General features: G+C 45.0%; 1 protein-coding gene across 1 annotated transcript in view; it reads left to right on the top strand.

Moving 5' to 3' along the window:
* Nucleotides 1–20789, top strand: part of necab1 (N-terminal EF-hand calcium binding protein 1) — a 346067-nt gene that overhangs the window by 114608 nt on the left and 210670 nt on the right. Inside the window, exon 4 of the mRNA XM_068030830.1 lies at nucleotides 5441–5466. Within this exon, the coding sequence (XP_067886931.1) occupies nucleotides 5441–5466 (26 nt within the window). The remainder of the gene's footprint in view (nucleotides 1–5440; nucleotides 5467–20789) is intronic.

The following is a 20789-nucleotide window of genomic DNA, read 5'->3' as shown; positions in this document are numbered from 1 at the left end:
AACAACCCCTTCCATCACTTTGCTGATGATCGGGAGTCGATTGATAGGGCGGTAATTGGCTGGGTTGGATTTGTCCTGCTTTTTGTGTACAGGACATACATGGGCAATTTTTCACATTGCTGGGTAGATGACAGTGCTATAGCTGGACTGGAACAGCTTGGCTTGAGGGGGCGGCTAGTTCTGGAGCACAAGTTGGATTGCTGGAATATTGTCAGGGTACATAGCCTTCGCAGTATCCAGTGCTTTCAGCCATATCGGTGCAACTCTGAAATTCTTCTGTGTGTGCAAGGTGGGTAGTCTGGTAGCAATGATAGTGGCAAGGGCACGATCTCTATTAGTTATATGACCCCTTCCCAGAGATTTCGGAGAGTGTACAAATGAGGGCAAAAGGGTGGGTGGAAGTCCTACCCCACCATGTGATGCAGTACCTGGATTGCATTTTCTGATTTTGTGACTTCTCTACTCTGCCACAATATCACATCTTTAACCAACTGTAGAAAAGTCTCCCAATTTAGTATGAATCTTGCATTCCTTACCCCAACCAACTTGGTGGTGTTCAAGTAAGACTGACAAAGAATAAAGAACAAAGAACAAAGTACAATACAGCACAGGAACAGGCCATTCGGCCCTCCAAGCCTGCGCCGATCTTGATGCCTGCCGAAACTAACACCTTCTGCACTTCCGGGGCCCATGTCCCTCTATTCCCTTCCTATTCATATATTTGTCAAGATGTTTCTTAAACGTCGCTATCGTATCTGCTTCCACCACCTCCCCTGGCAGCAAGTTCCAGGCACTCACCACCCTCTGTGTAAAAAACTTGCCTCGCACATCCCCTCTAAACTTTGCCCCTCGCACCTTAAACCTATGTCCCCTAGTAACTGACTCTTCCACCCTGGGAAAAAGCTTCTGACTATCCACTCTGTCCATGCCGCTCATAACTTTGTAAACCTCTATCATGTCGCCCCTCCACCTCCGTCGTTCCAGTGAAAACAATCCGAGTTTTTCCAACCTCTCCTCATAGCTAATGCCCTCCAGACCAGGCAAAATCCTGGTAAACCTCCTCTGTACCCTCTCCAAAGCCTCCACGTCCTTCTGGTAGTGTGGCGACCAGAATTGCACGCAATATTCTAAGTGTGGCCGAACTAAGGTTCTGTACAGCTACAACATGACTTGCCAATTTTTATACTCTATGCCCCGACTGATGAAGGCAAGCATGCCGTATGCCTTCTTGACTACCTTATCCACCTGCGTTGCCACTTTCAGTGACCTGTGGACATGTACGCCCAGATCTCTCTGCCTGTCAATATTCCTCAGGCTTCTGCCATTTACTGTATACCTCCCACTTGCATTAGGCCTTCCAAAATGCATTACCTCACATTTGTCCGGATTAAACTCCATCTGCCATTTCTCCGCCCAAGTCTCCAACCGATCTATATCCTCTGACAATCCTCATCATTATCCGCAACTCCACCAACCTTTGTGTCGTCCACAAACTTACTAATCAGACCAGCTACATTTTCTTCCAAATCATTTATATATACTACAAACAGCAAAGGTCCCAGCACTGATCCCTGCGGAACACCACTAGTCACATCCCTCCATTCAGAAAAACACCCATCCACTGCTACCCTCTGTCTTCTATGACCGAGCCAGTTCTGTATCCATCTTGCCAGCTCACCTCTGATCCCGTGTGACTTCACCTTTTGTACCAGTCTGCCATACGGGACCTTGTCAAAGGCTTTACTAAAGTCCATATAGATAACATCCACTGCCCTTCCTTCATCAATCATCTTCGTCACTTCCTCAAAAAACTCAATCAAATTAGTAAGACACGACTTTCCCTTCACAAAACCATGCTGTCTCTCGCTAATAGGTTCGTTTGTTTCCAAATGGGAGTAAATCCCGTCCCGAATAATCCTCTCTAATAGTTTCCCTACCACTGACATAAGGCTCACCAGCCTATAATTTCCTGGATTATCCTTGCCACCCTTCTTAAACAAAGGCACAACATTGGCTATTCTCCAGTCCTCTGGGACCTTACCTGTAGCCAATGAGGATGCAAAGATTTCTGTCTTGGCCCCAGCAATTTCTTCCCTTGCCTCCCTCAGTATTCTGGGGTAGATCCCATCAGGCCCTGGGGACTTATCTACCTTCATGCTTTACCTACCAGGTTGGTAGGTAAATTGGCCATTATAAATTGCTACTAGTATAGGTAGGTGGTAGGGAAATATAGGGACAGGTGGGGATGTGGTAGGAATATGGGATTCGTGTAGGATTAGTATAAATGGGTGGTTGATGGTCGGCACAGACTCGGTGGGCCGAAGGGCCTGTTTCAGTGCTGTATCTCTAAAAAAAAAGCCACCCAACACCTCCTCCTTTTTGATAATGAGATGACTGAGACTATCTGCACTCCCTTCCCTAGGCTCATCATCCACCAAGTCCTTCTCTTTGGTGAATACTGATGCAAAGTACTCATTTAGCACCTCGCCCATTTCCTCTGGTTCCACACATAGATTCCCATCTCTGTCCTTGAGTGGGCCAACCCTTTCCCTGGTTACCCTCTTGCTCTTTATATACGTATAAAAAGCCTTGGGATTTTCCTTAATCCTGTTTGCCAATGACTTTTCATGACCCCTTTTAGCCCTCCTAATTCCTTGCTTAAGTTCCTTCCTACTGTCTTTATATTCCTCAAGTGCTTCATCTGTTCCTAGCCTTCCAGCCCTTACAAATGCTTCCTTTTTCTTTTTGACGAGGCTCACAATATCCCATGTTATCCAAGCTTCCCGAAACTTGCCAAACTTGTCTTTCTTCCTCAGAGGAACATGCTGGTCCTGGATTCTAATCAGCTGACGTTTGAAAAACTCCCACATGTCAGATGTTGATTTACCCTCAAACAGCCGCCCCCAATCTAAATTCTTCAGTTCCTGCCTAATATTGTTATAATTAGCCTTCCCCCAATTTAGCACCTTCACCCGAGGACTACTCTTATCCTTATCCACAAGTACCTTAAAACTTATGGAATTATGGTCACTGCTCCTGAAATGTTCCCCCACTGAAACTTCAACCACCTGGCCGGGCTCATTCCCCAATACCAGGTCCAGAATGGCCCCATCCCTAGTTGGACTATCTACATACTGTTTCGAGAAGCCCTCCTGGATGCTCCTCACAAATTCTGCCCCATCCAAGCCCCTAGCACTAAGTGAGTCCCAGTCACTATTGGGGAAGTTAAAATCACCCACCACCACAACCCTGTTACCTTTACTGACAATCTAATGACAATTGGCATTGAATTATGTGCAGTTCTGTACAGTGGTTCATACCGACTAACAAATAGGTTGAGATTTCCCAACTTATTTCACAGAAAACTTTTACTGTGAGCAGGTAGTGAATATTGGTCCCATTTTTCCATGATGTCGCTCAATCCTCAGTGACAACTTTAAGTTTTAAAATATTAACTTTGGACATATCATGGTGAAAAGCCATTAAAAATAGCAAGGGATTTGGATTCCTTCAGATGTCCATATTAACAAAATACAGCGTAGAGAAACAACCCAGGTCTGTTTTTCACATACTGTCACTTCGGGGCAAAAAGAATGTCAAGTAAATTTTAAATCACTTCATATTATTGTTACTCAATTTTTATGTTGTGTGTAACCCACCTCAGACTGAAAAAATATTGACCAAAATCTTATATACACACCTCAATAATGAATAAACTTTTCTGAAAAAGGGCCTACTCCTGAAATATTAACTTGTCTGGTCTCTCCATGGATGTGGAACAACCTGCTCAGTACTTCCAGATTTTTCTATTTTCCTATGGACAAATAGGGTTGTATTTCCCTTCTCCACCAGAGGACAGTTGAACTGCCACCCCAACTTTGTAATAATCATGACCCTGGGTCATAACTCATGTAGGGTGTGCTCTGTAACATCAAGAGGAGCTAGCCATGGTGGGAAAGAAAATTACAATGGGACTGCTGCCGCAGCACAAGAAGAAAGGCTATTTAAAAGAGGCAGAAGAACTTTAAAGACGGAAGGGCATTCATTTTTATTTAGATTTTGGACTGAGCTATGGCTTTAAATGAAGTAAACTTTTTGGAATTGAGGAGAGGGAGAGATGCCCACTATTATTGCATACCCTCCAAATGAGGCATCAGCAGGCTTTCTGGTGCTGTCCTCGGGACATCTACCATCCTTTTCCTGGTAGTCCATGGGCTAGTTATTCCAGAGGACTGCGATAGAGAAATCAGCAAGATTGTCAGGATTTGCCTCCTTGCTGTCATGCAGCAGAGTGATGAAGGGCAGCTGGCAGCTTTTCCTTCAATATTGAGGATAGGAAAATGCAGATTGAGACAAGAATGCACTGATTTTCCTTTGTATTTATTTGCTATACTGCCCAATTTTGAGTGGATTAGCAGAAGAAAACCTCGTCCACAATGTCGCACTGATTGTATTATATCTTCAGTCCCGGCTTATTCATAACATCAAATCATTGTTATAATTATTATTGTTTTAACAATCAATCATGTTTACACTCAACAGAGCTTTTGTGTAGCCTTGGTATTGCATTTCAGCAGAACGTATTCAACTTTATTATCGACATGGTCTTGAAAATATTTGCCATGGTAGAAAGCTAGATGGTTCAATATAAACCAGCATTTGGAAAAAGAAAATGCAGCAACACAGCATAATTTTCATAAAGGTAGTCTCCCAGGAGATTGCATCTTGAATATGAAACTTACTTCCCTCAGAAAAATAAGTCAACAGGCTTCATTAAGGAGCATTTGAGTTGATGACATGACTACACAGCAATTTGGCAAACCAATAAATTCCTTCACCCTTAACTGAATGAATCATCATACATCCTAATGAATCATCCACAACTTTCACAAGCAATTTCTCCAAAGCAAATAACTTAATTCTTTTGAGACCTTCTGCAAAATTTTCAATCTGGAAATTTACTGCCCATTACATTAAATTTGGCTAGAATTATTTCATTTTCCTGTGGCCTCTGAAATAATTGATAAATTCTAATACTGTTCTGATGAAAGGTCACAGACCTGAAACATCAACTCTGTTTCTCTCTCCACAGATGCTGCCAGAACTGCTGAGTATTTCCAGCACTTTTTGTTTTTAATTCTAATAACGATTTGCAATTATATTGAGAAAATACAGTGCCAATAGAACTCGAATTGCAAAATAATTTTTAAATTAAAATGTCAAAGAATTGATACAGTCTAATTTATTAATAATTTAAAGATATATTCTCAGGGTGCATTTTTAATGGAAATGTGACAATGCTCCATGAAGCATAGTGCCATACCATAAATATTTAATAGTTCTTTTCATCTCAAAGATGACCCATGTATGAAAATAGAAATGTACAAGGCAGGAATGTTCGGCAATATTACTAATAATCTTTACTTTGCTTCCATTTTAGCAACCTCAACATTGAAGAAATATGTGGTAAGTGCTGCACTTTCACCATTTTCTATGCTCAACAGAGCACCAAGTAAAATGCAGAAAAAAGACAGATTTTCAAGGCGATGTATGCTTTCTTTTTGTCAGTAATGTAAAATCTTAAATGTTTTATTTCCTACTTAGAGCAATGTGATATTTTAAAATACATTTTCCGAGCTGAAAGGCACAATTAAATCCAAAACTGAATCATCCTACCCTCTGTGGAGTTGTATCTATGTTTTATATTATTTTCCCTGCCAAAATCATCTGGAACTGGACACAGTTGATTTACAAGAGAGTTGAGCGGGGGCAAGAGTCATGAAATATTTATGTGTCTGTTCCAGTTGTCCAATGTCAGTGTACAATTGATGATTTTCTTTCTATTAGGTTTCCGATCATACTTTTTCAGCACAATGTCGTCCAAATAATTGATTTGTACAGATACTTGTATGTGTTTAGAAATCAACTTGGCAATCATGAAGCATTATTTTCTCCCCAGGCCAATTCTCAGCATCAGCTTAAAAGGCTGAATAACTTTCAGCTGGGCCACTGCCAGTTTCTGAGGGTGATCAAATTTCGAAGCCTGTCTTTGACCCATGCCTTTGGTCACTTCCTTAACTTTGTTCTCTCCTACCCTGACTCCCATGAACCACCTTGGGAAATTTTACTATTTTAAGGGAAATAACTGTCAGCCTTGCTCCAGTGGTAGCACTCTCATCAGAAGCTTGTAAATTCAAGCCCTACTCCAGAGGCATGAGCACAGAGTGTAGGCTCACACATCAATGTAGTGGTTGAGGGAAGGCAGGATTTTTTAAAGATGCTGTGGGCAAAGTCGGATATCTCCCGAAATCAGATGTAGAGATGGTGATGCGAGATTAACCCACACCCGCTCCTTCTGATGCAGGCAGTGTATAAACTTCATGGCTGGGATTTTACACTCCCCGGGAATGGGCTGGGGGGTGGGGCGGCATAAAATCGAGTGGGAGGCAAGGGCTGCTGTATCCATTGCCTACACACCCCGGCTGCTATTTTGCTAGCGGTGGAAGCATACAGCAGTCGTTGTCAATGCTAGCAGTAGAGCTCCAAGGACCTGGATGTCCTGCTGTAAGATGTCCAATGGCCTTACACAAGTGGTCACGGACAATGAATGCATATTCAAAAACCACTGTATACCAACTGTACCACTTACGAAGGGACTTTTTATTATTCATTCACAGGATGTGGGTGTCGCTGGCTGGGCCAGAATTTATTGCCCATCCCTAACTGCCCTTGAGAAGGTGGTGGTGAGCTGCCTTCTTGAACCGCTGCAGTCCATGTGGGGTAGGTAAACCCACAGTGCTGTTAGGAAGGGAGTTGTAGGATTTTGGCCAAGCGACAGTGAAGGAATGGCAATATAGTTCCACGTCAGGATGGTGTGTGGCTTGGAGGGGAACTTGCAGGTGGTGGTGTTCACCTTCATCTGCTGCCCTTGTCCTTCTAGTTGGTAGAGGACACGGGTTTGGAAGGTGCTGTCTAAGGAGCCTTGGTGCATTGCTGCAGTGCATCTTGTAGATGGTACATACTTTTGGTACTGTGCATGGGTGGTGGAGGAAGTGAATGTTTGTGGATGGGGTGCCAATCAAGTGGGCTGCTTTGTCTAGGATGGTGTTAAGCTTCTTGATTGTTGTTGGAGCTGCACCCATCCAGGCAAGTGAACAGTATTCCATCACACTCCTGACTTGTGCCTTGTAGATAGTGGACAGGCTTTAGGGAGTCAGGAGGTGCGTTACCTGCCGCAGGATTCCTAGCCTCTGACCTGCTCTTGTAGCCATAATATTTATATGGCTACTCCAGTTCAGTTTCTGGTCAATGGTAACCCCCAGGATATTAATGGGGGATTCAGTGATCGTAATGCCATTGAATGTGAGGTTATCCTCTTTGGTAGCAAAAACAGGAAGGCAGATTATTATTTGAACGGCTATGAACTGAGAGAGGGGAATATCCAACGAGACCTGGGTGTTCTCATACACCAGTCACTGAAGGTAAGCATGCAGGTCCAACAGGTGGTAAAAAAGGCAAACAGTATGTTGGCCTTCATAGCAAGTGGATTCGAGTACAGGAGCAGGGATGTCTTGCTGCAATTATACAGGGCCTTGGTGAGGCCACACCTGGAATATTGTCTGCAGTTTTGGTTTCCTTATCTGAGGAAGGATGTTCCTGCTACAGAGGGAGTGCAGCGAAGGTTTACCAGACTGATTCCTGGGATGGCATGCCTGACGTATGAGGAGAGATTGAGTCGGTTAGGATTATATTCGCTAGTGTTCAGAAGAGTGAAGGGGGATCTCATAGAAACCTATAAAATTCTGACAAAACTTGATGTTTAGATGCAGGAAGGGTGTTCCTGATGGTGGGGGAGTCCATAACCAGGGGTCAAAGCCTAAGGATATGGGGTAAACCTTCCAGGACTGAGATGAGGAGAGATTTCTTCACCCAGAGAGTGGTGAGCCTGTGGAATTCACTACCACAGAAAGCAGTTGAGACCAAAACTTTGTATATTTTCAAGAAGGAGTTAGATATAGCTCTTGGGTCTAAAGGGATCAAAGGGTATGGGGCAAAAGCGGGAACAAGTTACTGAGTTGGATGATCAGCCATGATCATAATGAATGGCAGAGCAGGCTCAAAGGGCCGAATGGCCTACCCCTGCTCCTATTTTCTATGTTTCTATGTTTCTATGAATGTCATGGGGAGATGGTTAGATTCTCTCTTATTGGAGATAGTCATTGCCTGACACCTGTGCGGCGCGAATGTTACTTGCCATTTCTCAGCCCCAAGTCTGGATATTATCCAGGTCTTGCTGCATTTCTACATGGACTGTTTTGGTATCTGAGCAGTCACAAATGGTGCTGAACATTGTGCAAACACCAGCGAACATCCCCACTTCTGACTTTATGATTGAATGAAGGTCATTGATGAAGCAGCTGAAGACGGTTGGGCCTAGGACACTACCCTGAGGATCTCCTGCAGTGATGTCCTGGAGCTGAGATGATTGACCTCCAACAATCACAAACATCTTCCTTTATACTAGGTACATCTCCAACCAGAGGAGAGTTATGCCCTGATTCCCATTGACTCCAGTTTTGCCAGGGCTCCTTAATGCCATACTCGGTCAAATTCTGCCTTGATGTCAAGGGCAGTCACTCTCACCTCACCTCTTGAGTTCAGCTCTTTTGTCCATGTTTGGACAAAGGCTGTAATGAGGTCAGGAGCTGAGTAGCCTTGGCGGAAGCCAAACTGAGCATCACTGAGCAGGTTATTGCTAAGCACGTGCCGCTTGATAGCACTGTTGATGACACCTTCCATCACTTTACTGATGATCGAGAGTAGACTGATGGGACATTAATTGGCTGGGTTGGACTTGTCCTGCTTTTTTGTGTACAACACATACCTGGGCAATTTTTCACATTGCCAGGTAGATTCCAGTGTTGTAGCGATACCTGAACAGCTTCGCTAGAGGCATGGAAAGCTCTGGAGCACAGGTCTTCAGTACTATTGCCAGAATATTGTCAGGGCCCATAGCCTTTGCAGTATCCAGTGCCTGCAGTCCTTTAAGGTCATAAGGTCATAAGAACTAGGAGCAGGAATAGGCAATTCAGCCCCTCGAGCCTGCTCCGCCATTCAATACAATCTCATCTCGGCCTCAACTCCACTTTCCTGCGCGTTCTCCATAACCCTTCAACTAATTAAAAATCTGTCTATCTCCTCCTTGAATTTACTCAATGTCTTGGCATCCACCGCACTCTGGAGTAGTGAATTCCACAGACTCACGACCCTTTGAGAGAAGTAATTTCTCCTCATTTCTGTTTTAAATCTGCTACCCCTCATCTTAAAACTATGACCTCTCATTCTAGATTTCCCCACAAGAGGAAACATCCTCTCTATGTCTACTTTGTCAATCCCCTTAATCATCTTATATACCTCAATTATATCTCCTCTCATTCTTCTAAACTCTAGAGAGTAAAGGCCAAAATGCTCAATCTCTCTTCATAAGACAAACCCCTCATCCCTGGAATCAATCTCGTGAACCTCCTCTGAACTGCCTCCAATGCAACTACATCCCTCCTCAAGTAAGGGGACCAAAACTGTATGCAATACTGCAGGTGCGGTCTCACTAATGCCTTGTACAGTTGCAGCAACACTTCCCTACTTTTATACTCTATTCCTTTAGCAATAAATGGCAAAATTCCGTTTGCCTTCCTTATTACCTGCTGCACCTGCATACTAGCTTTCTGCGATTCATGCACCAGGACATGCAGATCCCTCTGCAACGAAGCATTCTGAAGTTTCTCTCCATTTAGATAATAATTTGCCTTTCTATTCTTCTGACCAAAGTGGATAACCTCACACTTATCCACGTTAAACTCCATCTGCCAAATTTTGGCCCATTCACCTAACCTATCCATATCCATTTGTAAATTTCTTATTTCTTTATTGCAACTTACTATCCCACCCATTTTAGTGTCATCTGCAAATTTGGCTATAGTACCTTCTATCCCTGCATCCAAGTCATTCATATATATTGTAAATAGTTGGGGCCCGAAGACCGAACCCTGTGGCACCCCACTAGTTAGATCTTGCCAACCAGAAAAAGATTCATTTATCCCGACTCTCTGTTTTCTGTTGGTTAGCCAATCCTCTATCCAAGCTAATAAATTGCCCCTAACCCTGTGTGATCTTACCTTGTGTATTAACCTGTTGTGCAGCACCTTATCAAATGCCTTCTGGAAGTCCAGATATACTACATCTACAGGATCCCCATTATCCACTTTGCTTGTTACAGCTTCAAAGACCTCTAGCAAATTAGTCAAACACGATTTACCCTTCATAAAACCATGCTGACTCTGATGGATTGCGTTTTGACTTTCTAAATGTCCTGTTAATACTTTCTTAATAATGGATTCTAACAATTGCCCAATGACAGATGTTAAACTAACTGGTCTGTAGTTTTTTACTTTCTGCCTCCCTCCCTTTTTGAATAAGAGTGTTATATTAACTTTTTTCCAATCCACTGGAACCTTTCCCGCATCAAGGAAATTTTGGAATATTATAACCAATGGATCCACTATCTCCGCTGCCACTTCCTTTAGGACCCTAGGATGTAGGCCATCAGGTCCTGGGAACTTGTCTGCCTTCAATCCCAATAGTTTGCTCAGTACTTTTTCCTGAGTGATGATGATTTTACTAAGTTCCTCTCTTTCTATAACCTCTGCATTACCTGTTACTATTGGAATGGTACTAGTGTCCTTCACCGTGAAAACTGAGGCAAAATGATGATTTAGTGTCTCCGCCATTTCTGTGTTCCCCTCTATTAACTCCCCAGTCTCATCCTCCAAAGGACCAGCATTCACTTTAGCTACTTTCTTACCTTTTATATACTTATGGAAGCTTTTGCTATCCGTTTTTATATTTTGTGCTGGTTTTCTTTCATAATTTACCTTTGCTCTTTTCACTTCTTTTTTAGTAACCCCTTGTTGTGTTCTTTAAAAGTTTCCCAATCTTCCAGCCTGCCACTGGCCTTTGCAATATGGTATGCCTTAGTTTTTGTCTTTATGTTATCCTTAACTTCCGTGCTTAGCCATGGATGTTTTTTCCCCTCTTAGAATATTTATTCCACTCTGGAATATATTTTAGTTGGGAGGAATTGAATATCTGCTTAAATATCTGCCACTGCTCATCAACTGTCCTACCTTTTAGTTTTCCTGCCCAGTCCACAAGGGCCAAATCTGTCCTCATGCCTATGTAATTACCTTTGTTTAACTCCATAACGCTAGTGTGGGACTCCAGTTTCTTGCCCTCAAACTGAATTTGAAATTCGAGCATGCTATGATCACTCTTCCCTCGAGGATCCTTAACTATGAGATCATTAATTAATCCCACCTCATTACACAATACCAAATCTAGAATAGACTGATCCCTGATTGGTTCCACAACATATTGCTCCAAAAACAATCTCTCATACCTTCAATGAACTCTCTCTCGAGGCTCACCTTGCCAATTTGATTAATCCAGTCTCTACGCATCTTAAAATCACCCATGATTATTGCCGTACCTTTCTTATAAGCCCCCAGTATTTCCTGGTTTATACTGTGCCCCACTGCAAAACTACTGTTTGGGGACCTATAGATTACTCCCATCAGGGACTTCTTTCCTTTGCTATTTCTTATTTCTACCCAAACTGATTTTACGCCTTGATCTCCAGTGCCTATATTGTTTCTCAGCACAGCACTAATCTCTTCCTTTACTAACAAAGCTACACCTCCTTTTCCTTCCTGCCTATCCTTTCGAAATACTGAGCACCCTTGGATATTCAATTCCCAAACCTGGTTTCCCTGCAACCACGTCTCAGTAATCGCCACTAAATCATACCCATTCGTCTCTATTTGCGCTGTTAACTCGTTTATTTTATTCCGAATGCTTCGTTCATTCAGATACAAAGCTTTTAAGTTTGTTCTGTTATCAAATTTCCGTACTCTTGTACAATTCCTTGGTGCAATATGACGTTCACACATTCTGTCGATTCCTTTTATTTTCTGGTTACAATCAGCCTCATCACTAACCTCAACTCCTACCTTCTCCTTTAACTTTGACTTCCTAATTTTCCATGCAACTGAACCCTCCCCCCCACTATTTAGTTTAAAGCCTTATCTACAACCCTAGTTATGTGATTCGCTAGGACTCTGGTCCCATCATGATTCAGGTGGAGCCTGTCCCATCGGAACAGCTCCTTCCTTCCCCAGTACTGGTGCCAATGTCCCATGAATTCGAACCCATTCCTCCCACACCAATCTTTGAGCCACGCATTTACCTCTTTAATGTTATTGACCCTGTGCCAATTAGCTCGTGGCTCAGGTAGTAATCCGGAGATTATTACCTTTTTGGTTCTGCTTTTTAATGTAGCCCCTAGCTGCTCATATTCCCTCAGCAGAACCTCTATCCTTGTTCTACCTGTATCGTTGGTACCTACATGGACCATGACAACTGGATCTTTTCCCTTCCACTCCAAGTTCCTCTGCAGCCCAGATGAGATATCCTGAACCCTGGCACCAGGTAGGCAACACAACCTTAGGGACTCTCGATCCTGGCCACAGAGAACGGTGTCTATGCCCCTAACTAAACTATCCCTGATTATGACTACATTTCTCTTTTCTCCCCCCACTTGAATGGCTCCCTGTACCACAGTGCTATGGTCAGTTTGCTCATCCTCCCTACAGTCCCTGCTCTCATCCACACAGGGAGCAAGAATCTTGAACCTGTTGGACAAGGACAAGGGCTGAGGCTCCTGCAACACTACATCCTGGATCTCTCTAACTGCCTCACCCATAGTCACACCCTCCTGTCCCTGACCACTGGCCAAATTCAAGGTAGTTAATCTAAGGGGTGTGACTGTCTCCTGAAACACAGTGTCCAGGTAACTCTCCCCCTCCCTGAAGTATCACAGTGTCCGAAGCTCAGACTCCAGCTCATCAACCCTGAGCCGGAGTTCCTCGAGCAGCCAACATGTGCTATCATGCGGAGTGAATCGAATTGGCTAAAGATGGCATCTGTGATGCTGGGGACTTCAGGAGGAGGCTGAGATGGTTTATCCACTCGGCATTTGTGGCTGAAGATTGCTTCAGCCTTATCTTTTGCAATGATGTGCTGGGCTCCCCTATCATTGAGGATGGGGATATTTGTGGAGCCACCTCCTCCAGTTAGTTGTTTAATTGTCCACCACCATTCACGACTGGATATGGCAGGACTGCAGAGCTTAGATCTGATCCGTTGGTTATGGGATCACTTAGCTCTGTCTATCGCATGCTGCTTACGCATTTTGGCACGCAAGTAGTCCTGTGTTGTAGCTTCACAAGGCTGAGATATGCCTGGTGCTGCTCATGGAATGCTCTCCTGCACTCTTCATTGAACCAGGGTTGATCCCGCGGCTTGATGGTAATGGTAGAGTAGGGGATATGCCGGGCCATGAGCTTATAGATTGTGCTGCTGCTGATGGCCCAAACCGCCTCATGGATGCCCAGTTTTGCTAGATCTGTTGGAAATCTATCCCATTTAGCACAGTGGTAGTGCCACACAATGCGATGGAGGGTACCCTCAATGTAAAGACAGGACTTGTTGCTACAAGGACTGATGATAAAGAAATGCCATTTGATGATCTCACACTCACAGTCACCAGATCAGACAGTGACACTGGGTGTATTTTAAAAGTAGCTTAGAGGCAGGATCTGCGTGTGATGAGACATGGGGCATGAGTGGCCTATTGCTGATGCAGAGGGAACGGGTAGGACAGGTGCCAGCTTGTCTGAGGGCAGAGTCTCACACAAGTTCTGCTGCAGAGGACTCATATACGAACTTTGATGGGGTGATGTACAGAAAAAGGCTGATTGATATGCACACAGAAATTCTTGGTGCATTGGCAATCCTGCCAGAAAGCCTGTGGTCGCTGTTAAGGAGCATGGAGGAGTCCAGCATTAACCTTGTACATGGCTTTGCATAGAGCTTGGGGCCCATCCTTCCCAGCATGGAAGAGGTGGCCAACTCCATTAACACACTTGTGGACCCAGTCATGATGCAGCATCTGATGACCGGTGTCTTAGCTTCTATTCCATCACAGGCAGAGGCCCTCAAAGTGCTGCAGTGTAAGCTGAGACTGAGGTCCTGCAAGCTCGACTGCTGCCACCCTGGTTGCGAATACCAGTGTTCAAAGGAGCCTTCAGGGTTTCACAGCAGTCTAGTAATCTGGCCTCCACAGATGACTAGGATGACTGGGGAACTGCAGTGCTTCCATTGAGCAGGAACCTGCTGTCTTCTCTCTGGATGACCGCATTCGTCCTCCCACCACTGTCACTCTGCCAATGCCCTTACTGTTATCTGTCTGCCGCTCATTCCAAGGTGGTGTAGTCCAAAGCTGGGCCTTCTAGGCCTAGAGCTGCTCGAACTCATCCGGTAAAGCCATCTGCAGTCACCTGGGTAGCAATGCATAGGAGCACTAGGACTGGCAAAGGCACACCAAAGGCAGGAATAAGGGAATGCACAAGGGTGAATCGTTGACTTTTGTATGGGATATTAGATGGTTTGATTTAAAAGTTGGTTTGAAGTGTTTGCTTTGTGGTGGATTCTCTTTTTGCATTGTGGCCAAGGGGATACTGTGATGGTCAGTAACAGAGGGAAGGAAAGGTGTGGGACTGTTGGTGAATGGGGAACTGGGGTTGCATTCATTGCAGTAGGATGAGCCAATCATGGACAGCCCCCAGCCGGAAAAGGGATGTTGGTTGCCTCCTCCCTTGCTCCTCCTTTTCCTGCTCCTCCTCCTCCGCCTCTTACTCCTCCATAGCTGCTCACAATATACCTGGTGGTAAGTGTTGTGTCCTGATGATAGTGAAGTTGTGCGGGATGCAGCAGCCCAGGACGAATTGTGAGACACTCGCTGAAGATTTCTGTCGGGCTCCTCCAGAGTGATGCAAGCAGCAGAAGTGTTGGTTATGAGCCCCAAAGGTCTGCTTGATGATATTTTGTGTGGCAGTATGTTTCTGGTTATGTACATACCACCCACTTGTGCATGGGTGGCACACTGGAGTCATGAGCCACCTTGTTGGAAAGCACTTGTTGCCCAGTAGCCACCTTCTGGTTTCTCATGGTGACTCAAATGCTGTTGGCAGAGTAGACTGCAGCAGATTGAAGGCATCACAGCTGCTGGCAGAATACTGAGCAATGACCTATATGATGCACTATGTATAATCACACACCAGCCGAACATTGGGAGAGTTGCACACCTCCCGGTTGCACTAGATCTCAGGATTTACATGCGGTGTCGAGCAACCTGAGTGTAGTCAATGGCATCCTGCACCATGGGGAAGAATGCTACTGTGGCAGAGCCGCAAGCTCGCTCTGCCTGCTTCTCTCTGGCAAGAGAAAATGAAATGTAGTTGTCTCTCCTTGCATGAAGAGCCTAAGTGACCTCCCTTATGCAATAGTGGATGGCAAACAGCCAGATGTTGGAAGTATCGCCTGCTCCATCCTGGAAGGAGCCTGAAAAAACTCAGCCACAGCCACCTTTGCAGCCACTGACAGTGTTGTCCTTGCCCTACTCTGAGGTTGTAGGTTTGCCTGCAATAGTTTGCAGATTTCAATGAGCACCTCGTCAGTGAAACAGAAACATTACAAGCATTATTCCTCACTGAGATTAAGGTAGGGGCATTGCTCTTTGAGAACCCTGGGTTAATAAGGCCTCCTGCTGGGAGCCCTACTCCCTCTACTCCTCCTCCCTCTTTTAGCAGCTTGCCTTGCTCTGTGTCACTTCTGCTCATTCTCTCTGTTATGCTGTAGTCCAAGAGGAATGCTTACGAACTGCACCCATATCTGGGAGCAAGTGGCTTGTGCAGAATCCTTGAAATCAGGACAAATTCCTTCGGTACATGCCACACCACTCCCTGTAGGCTTCAACAACTTGAAGTAGCAATACAAACCTCCAAACACTTCTATGAACTCAGCAACAGCGAGGACAAATCAATCAACAACTAACCTGAAAGTGGTTGATGATCGCTTTAAGTAGTGCTGGTGGGGGATCCTTCATGCTGCTGAATGCATGTAAATTGCACTGCTAGGATCAAATGAGCATTACACACTGAGTGACATCACAATCTGCCTCCTCTGCTACTTCCAGCACATGTGCCAAGCACCCACTCTAATAACCTTTTCACAACATGGTCTGTATCAAAGGTGTGTGCACATGTCGTGGATGCCATTTTGGACCTGAGGCGGTACCTGTAGCATTGAATTTTGCAGCTGAATCTTTTGAATGAGGTATTAAACAGGGACCCGTCTTCCTGCTTTGCAGGATGTACGTTTAATAGGTTACTCTACGGTTTGGACATGAGAATTACGAAAAATAATGAGAACACACTCAAATATCTGAATTAAATATTAAGCTCTATTAGATCAGACATACAATACAAAATTCTATTTTATCATGGAATATGTACCACCTACAATAAATGTTATAAGCAGATTCAAAGAAGACCACGGAGTTTGCACCAAGTCATACACACAGGCTGGGAATTCATCATGGAAACAGGGATCTCGACCACTGGCTAAAGCGTGGGCGAGAGCCCCACATTGCTTCCTGTGAGGAAAGCTCAGCAGATTGCATGCCAATCAGGCACTTAAGTGGACAGCGGGGGGCCTTCCCCAGGATTAAGGACCCTAGCAATGAAAGTCCTGCCCGCTGAGAGCAGTTGGCCAATCAGAAGCTGGCAGCTCTTTAACTGAGCAGCGCCACCATGGAGGCGGTGGCTGCTGCAGGTATTGGACTCACCAGAAGTGCTGAACCCAGGCCACAAGTAAATCAGGGCGAGAGGGCTTTCACGAAGTGGGAGTCATGGGGGAGGGTGGTGTAGGGCGGTTGGCAGCAAGGGCAGTGATGTTGCTCACAGTGGACATCCCCTTCCCGATGCTGGGTCCCTCGATCAGGCATCAAGTGCCTTTTAACAAGGGACCCCACCGCCTCCACCCCCCGCCCCCCCCCCCCTCCCTGGAGCCGGCAAGCAACTGGCATGGGTATGTTTGGCATGCTCCTCATGCGGCGACAGGCCCGCCCACCGCTGGGCTAATACCTGTGGCAGTGGGATAAGGCCCATAATTGGCAGTAGGGTGGGAAGGCTGTTCACCCCCAACACCCCCCCCCCCCACCCCTGTCACCAGCCCAACGATTAAATGCTCTCCCGGCCTCCAAATCTGACCTGGGGGACAGCATCCAATTGCCCCCACAAAAACATGCACACACACACAGAGTTATATGTTTCAAAGAGAGTCTACCAGGCAGTACAATGCTCGAGCAATACAAGACCTAAATATATTCTAAGTAAATGCTCATACAATCACTCCAGAGTGGCAAACTCCTGTTGATTGTAGATAACCTCCTGGCTCCCTTAAATATTCTTCCGACGATGGCTCGGGCTCCCTTTAAATATCTAGTTCTGAGCACAGAACAGATACTTTTCCAACGATGGGTTGATTTCCCTTTTTGACAAAAGAGATATTCTTCTGAAGATGTGTCAAGTTCCATCCTTGACTGCCATTGTGCTTCTGATGACCGATTCCCTTGGCTGTAGCTCTCCTTTCATGATCGGTTAGATTCCTTCTTTGTCTGCAATAATGAGGTTACCTTAACAGCTTCTTTTATATTGTTTTTCTTTCAATGGTAGACAGGATGTTACATTGCCATGGCCTCATTGACTTTTCAATGATGGCCTTAGATCATGATAGCCAATAACTTTTGTTTAAAACACACACACACACACACACACACACACACACACACACACACACACACACACACACACACACACACACACACACACACACACACACACACACACACACACACACACACACACACACACACACACACACACACACACACCACCCCCGCCCATGGAAGTAACTTAAGCCTCAAGGCAGAAGACCAACGAAACAAGTTTAAAAGTATGCGCTGAGCCCCAATGAGAACTGCAAGACTTAACTTCAATCAAAGAATTTACCTCCAATCCAAAACCAGTAACTGAACTCCAGCTATTACTTCAAACCTTTCCCCTTCTTTCTCCTCCTCTGTGTCTATTTGCATGTATGTTTATCGTGTATGTATGTTAGCATGGTCCTGTCTCATATTTTAGTAGTTTTAACTGAATTAGGTTTTAAGGTTAATAAACTTATACCTTTCTTGTTTAAATCTGAGAAAACATGTCTGGTTGAATTCTTTGCCATTACAATTAGAGAGCAGTGAGCAAGGATTCACAGAGGGGAAGCTGAAAACACAGTGTTTTAAAAATTAAACCCTGTTATGGCAAAACCAGGAAAAGGCTGAGAGGGGAGCCCTAGACCCTTGCCTCACCTGGGCATAACAGGGGGAAAAGAGAGAGAGGAGAGAGAGAGTGGGGGGGAGAGAGAGGGGGGAGAGAGAGAGAGGGGGGATAGAGAGAAAGAAAGGAGGGGACAGAGAGATAGGGGGGGTCAGAGACAGAGAGGGGGGGACAGAAAGAGAGATAGGGGGAACATAGAAATGAAGAGGGGGAACAGAGAGAGAGAAGGGGGGGGGGAGACAGAGAGAGAGGGGATACAGAGACAGAGACAGAGAGAGAGAGGGGAGTGAGGGGGAAACAGAGAGAGAGAGGGAGGCATAGAGAGAGATGGGGGACAGAGAGAAAAGGGGAGAGAGGGGGGTCAGAAACAGAGAGAGGGGGTCAGAGGGAGAAGGAGGGTGCTAGCAGAGAGCAAGGGAAACAGAGGGAGGACAGAGAGAGAAAGTGGGGGAAAGAGAGAGAGGGAGGGAACAGAGAGAGAAAGAGAGGGGAGACAGAGAGAGAAAGGGGGGAGACAGAGAGAAAGAGAGAGAGATGAGTCAGAGAGAGGGGGAGACAGAGAGACTGGGACAGTCCCCCTGTTATGGACGGCACAGTGGCGCAGTGGTTAGCACCGCAGCCTCACAGCTCCAGGGACCCGGGTTCGATTCCGGGTACTGCCTGTGTGGAGTTTGCAAGTTGTCCCTGTGTCTGCGTGGGTTTTCTCCGGGTGCTCCGGTTTCCTCCCACAAGCCAAAAGACTTGCAGGTTGATAGGTAAATTGGCCATTATAAATTGTCACTAGTATAGGTAGGTGGTAGGGAAATATAGGGACAGGTGGGGATGTTTGGTAGGAATATGGGATTAGTGTAGGATTAGTATAAATGGGTGGTTGATGTTTGGCACAGACTCGGTGGGCCGAAGGGCCTGTTTCAGTGCTGTATCTCTAATCTAATCTAATCGAGAGTGACGGACAGAGAGAGAGACGGACGGCGAGAGAGGCGGCGACAGAGAGAGAGGTGGGGCCAGAGAGAGGGGGATAGAGAGAAAGAGGGCAGGAAACAGAGGGGGGAAAACACAGAGAGGGGGGGGGGGAACACAGGATGGATGCAGAGAGAGACAGAGAGAGAGTGATCAAGATCACTCCTGACAGATGGACATCTATCCGGAATACCTGCATCGTGACAAATGTGCAGGCAAACACTGACTACTTGTGCAAGCAGAAAAATGCCAGGTATCTCACTAACTCAAGTGTCCAACATAGTGACGAGAAACTACGTCAATAAATTAATCTTCTCATTTAAAGCTTCTTCACAAAAATGGACATTTGTTGTCTTGATTAATAGTAAGATAAATTTTGATTGCCTTTATCTTTCCGAAATTGTCTCAACGGCCCCTACGTAAGACTAAAATTGTAATGTGGCACCCAGACTTGAAAAGGTTGGACAACCCTGTTTTAAATTAACCCAGCTGGTGGGAAATGGGCAGGTTAAGGCCACTGCCTCCTTTGCAATGCGTCTTATTTTATGCAGTGTAAAACTGGATGTGATATCTGATTTGAACCCACCTGTTTCCCACCCAATTATTTAATTAAGATAACCTCCTTCAGGATCTAGGAGGGGAGCCTGAGAATCTGACACATTTATAAGTTGTCATGTGTCAAAATCTTTTTTTTTAAACTAAGCACAGGAGTTGGATTAAGGATTGGAATTCTTGAATGACTTATCAGTTTCCCAGTATGTGGCGTATTTGGATTTTCAGAAGGCTTTTGATAAGGTCCCACACAGGAAGTTAGTAAACAAAATTAGAGCACATACGATTGGGGGTAATATACTGGCATGGATTAAGAATTGGTGAACAGATAGAAAACAGAAAGTAGGAATGAATGGGTCATTCTCAGGATGGTAGGCTGTTACTAGTGGGGTACTGCAAGGATTAGTGCTGGTGCCACAGCTTATCACAATCTATATCAATGATTTGGATATGGAGACTAAATATAATATTTCCAAATTTGCTGATGACACAAAACTAGATGGGAATGTAAGTTGTGAGAGGGATGCAAGGAGGCTTCTTGGGGACTTGTACAGGCTAAGTGAATGGACAAGAACATGGCAGATGGAATATGATGTGAACAAGTGTGAAGTTATGCACTTTGGTAGAAAAAACAGAAAGACAGAATGTTTCTTAAATGGTGAGAGGTTGGGAAGTGTTGATGTCCAAAGGGACCTGGGTGTCCTTGTTCATGTATTGTAAAGCTAGCATGCAGGTGCAGCAAGCAATTAGGTAGGCAAATGGTATGTTGGCCTTCATCACAAAGGGTTTTGAGTACAGGAGTAAAGATGTCTTGCTGCAATTGTATAGAATAAAAACAGAAAGTGCTGGAAAAACTCAGCAGGTCTGGCAGCATCTGTGGAGAGAGAAGCAGAGTTAATGTTTCAGGTCGGTGACCCTTCTTCAGAACTAGCA

This window comes from Heterodontus francisci, chromosome 5 (genome assembly GCF_036365525.1).
Source record: "Heterodontus francisci isolate sHetFra1 chromosome 5, sHetFra1.hap1, whole genome shotgun sequence".
Lineage (NCBI taxonomy): Eukaryota > Metazoa > Chordata > Chondrichthyes > Heterodontiformes > Heterodontidae > Heterodontus > Heterodontus francisci.
This window is presented reverse-complemented; position numbering and strand designations above follow the sequence as displayed.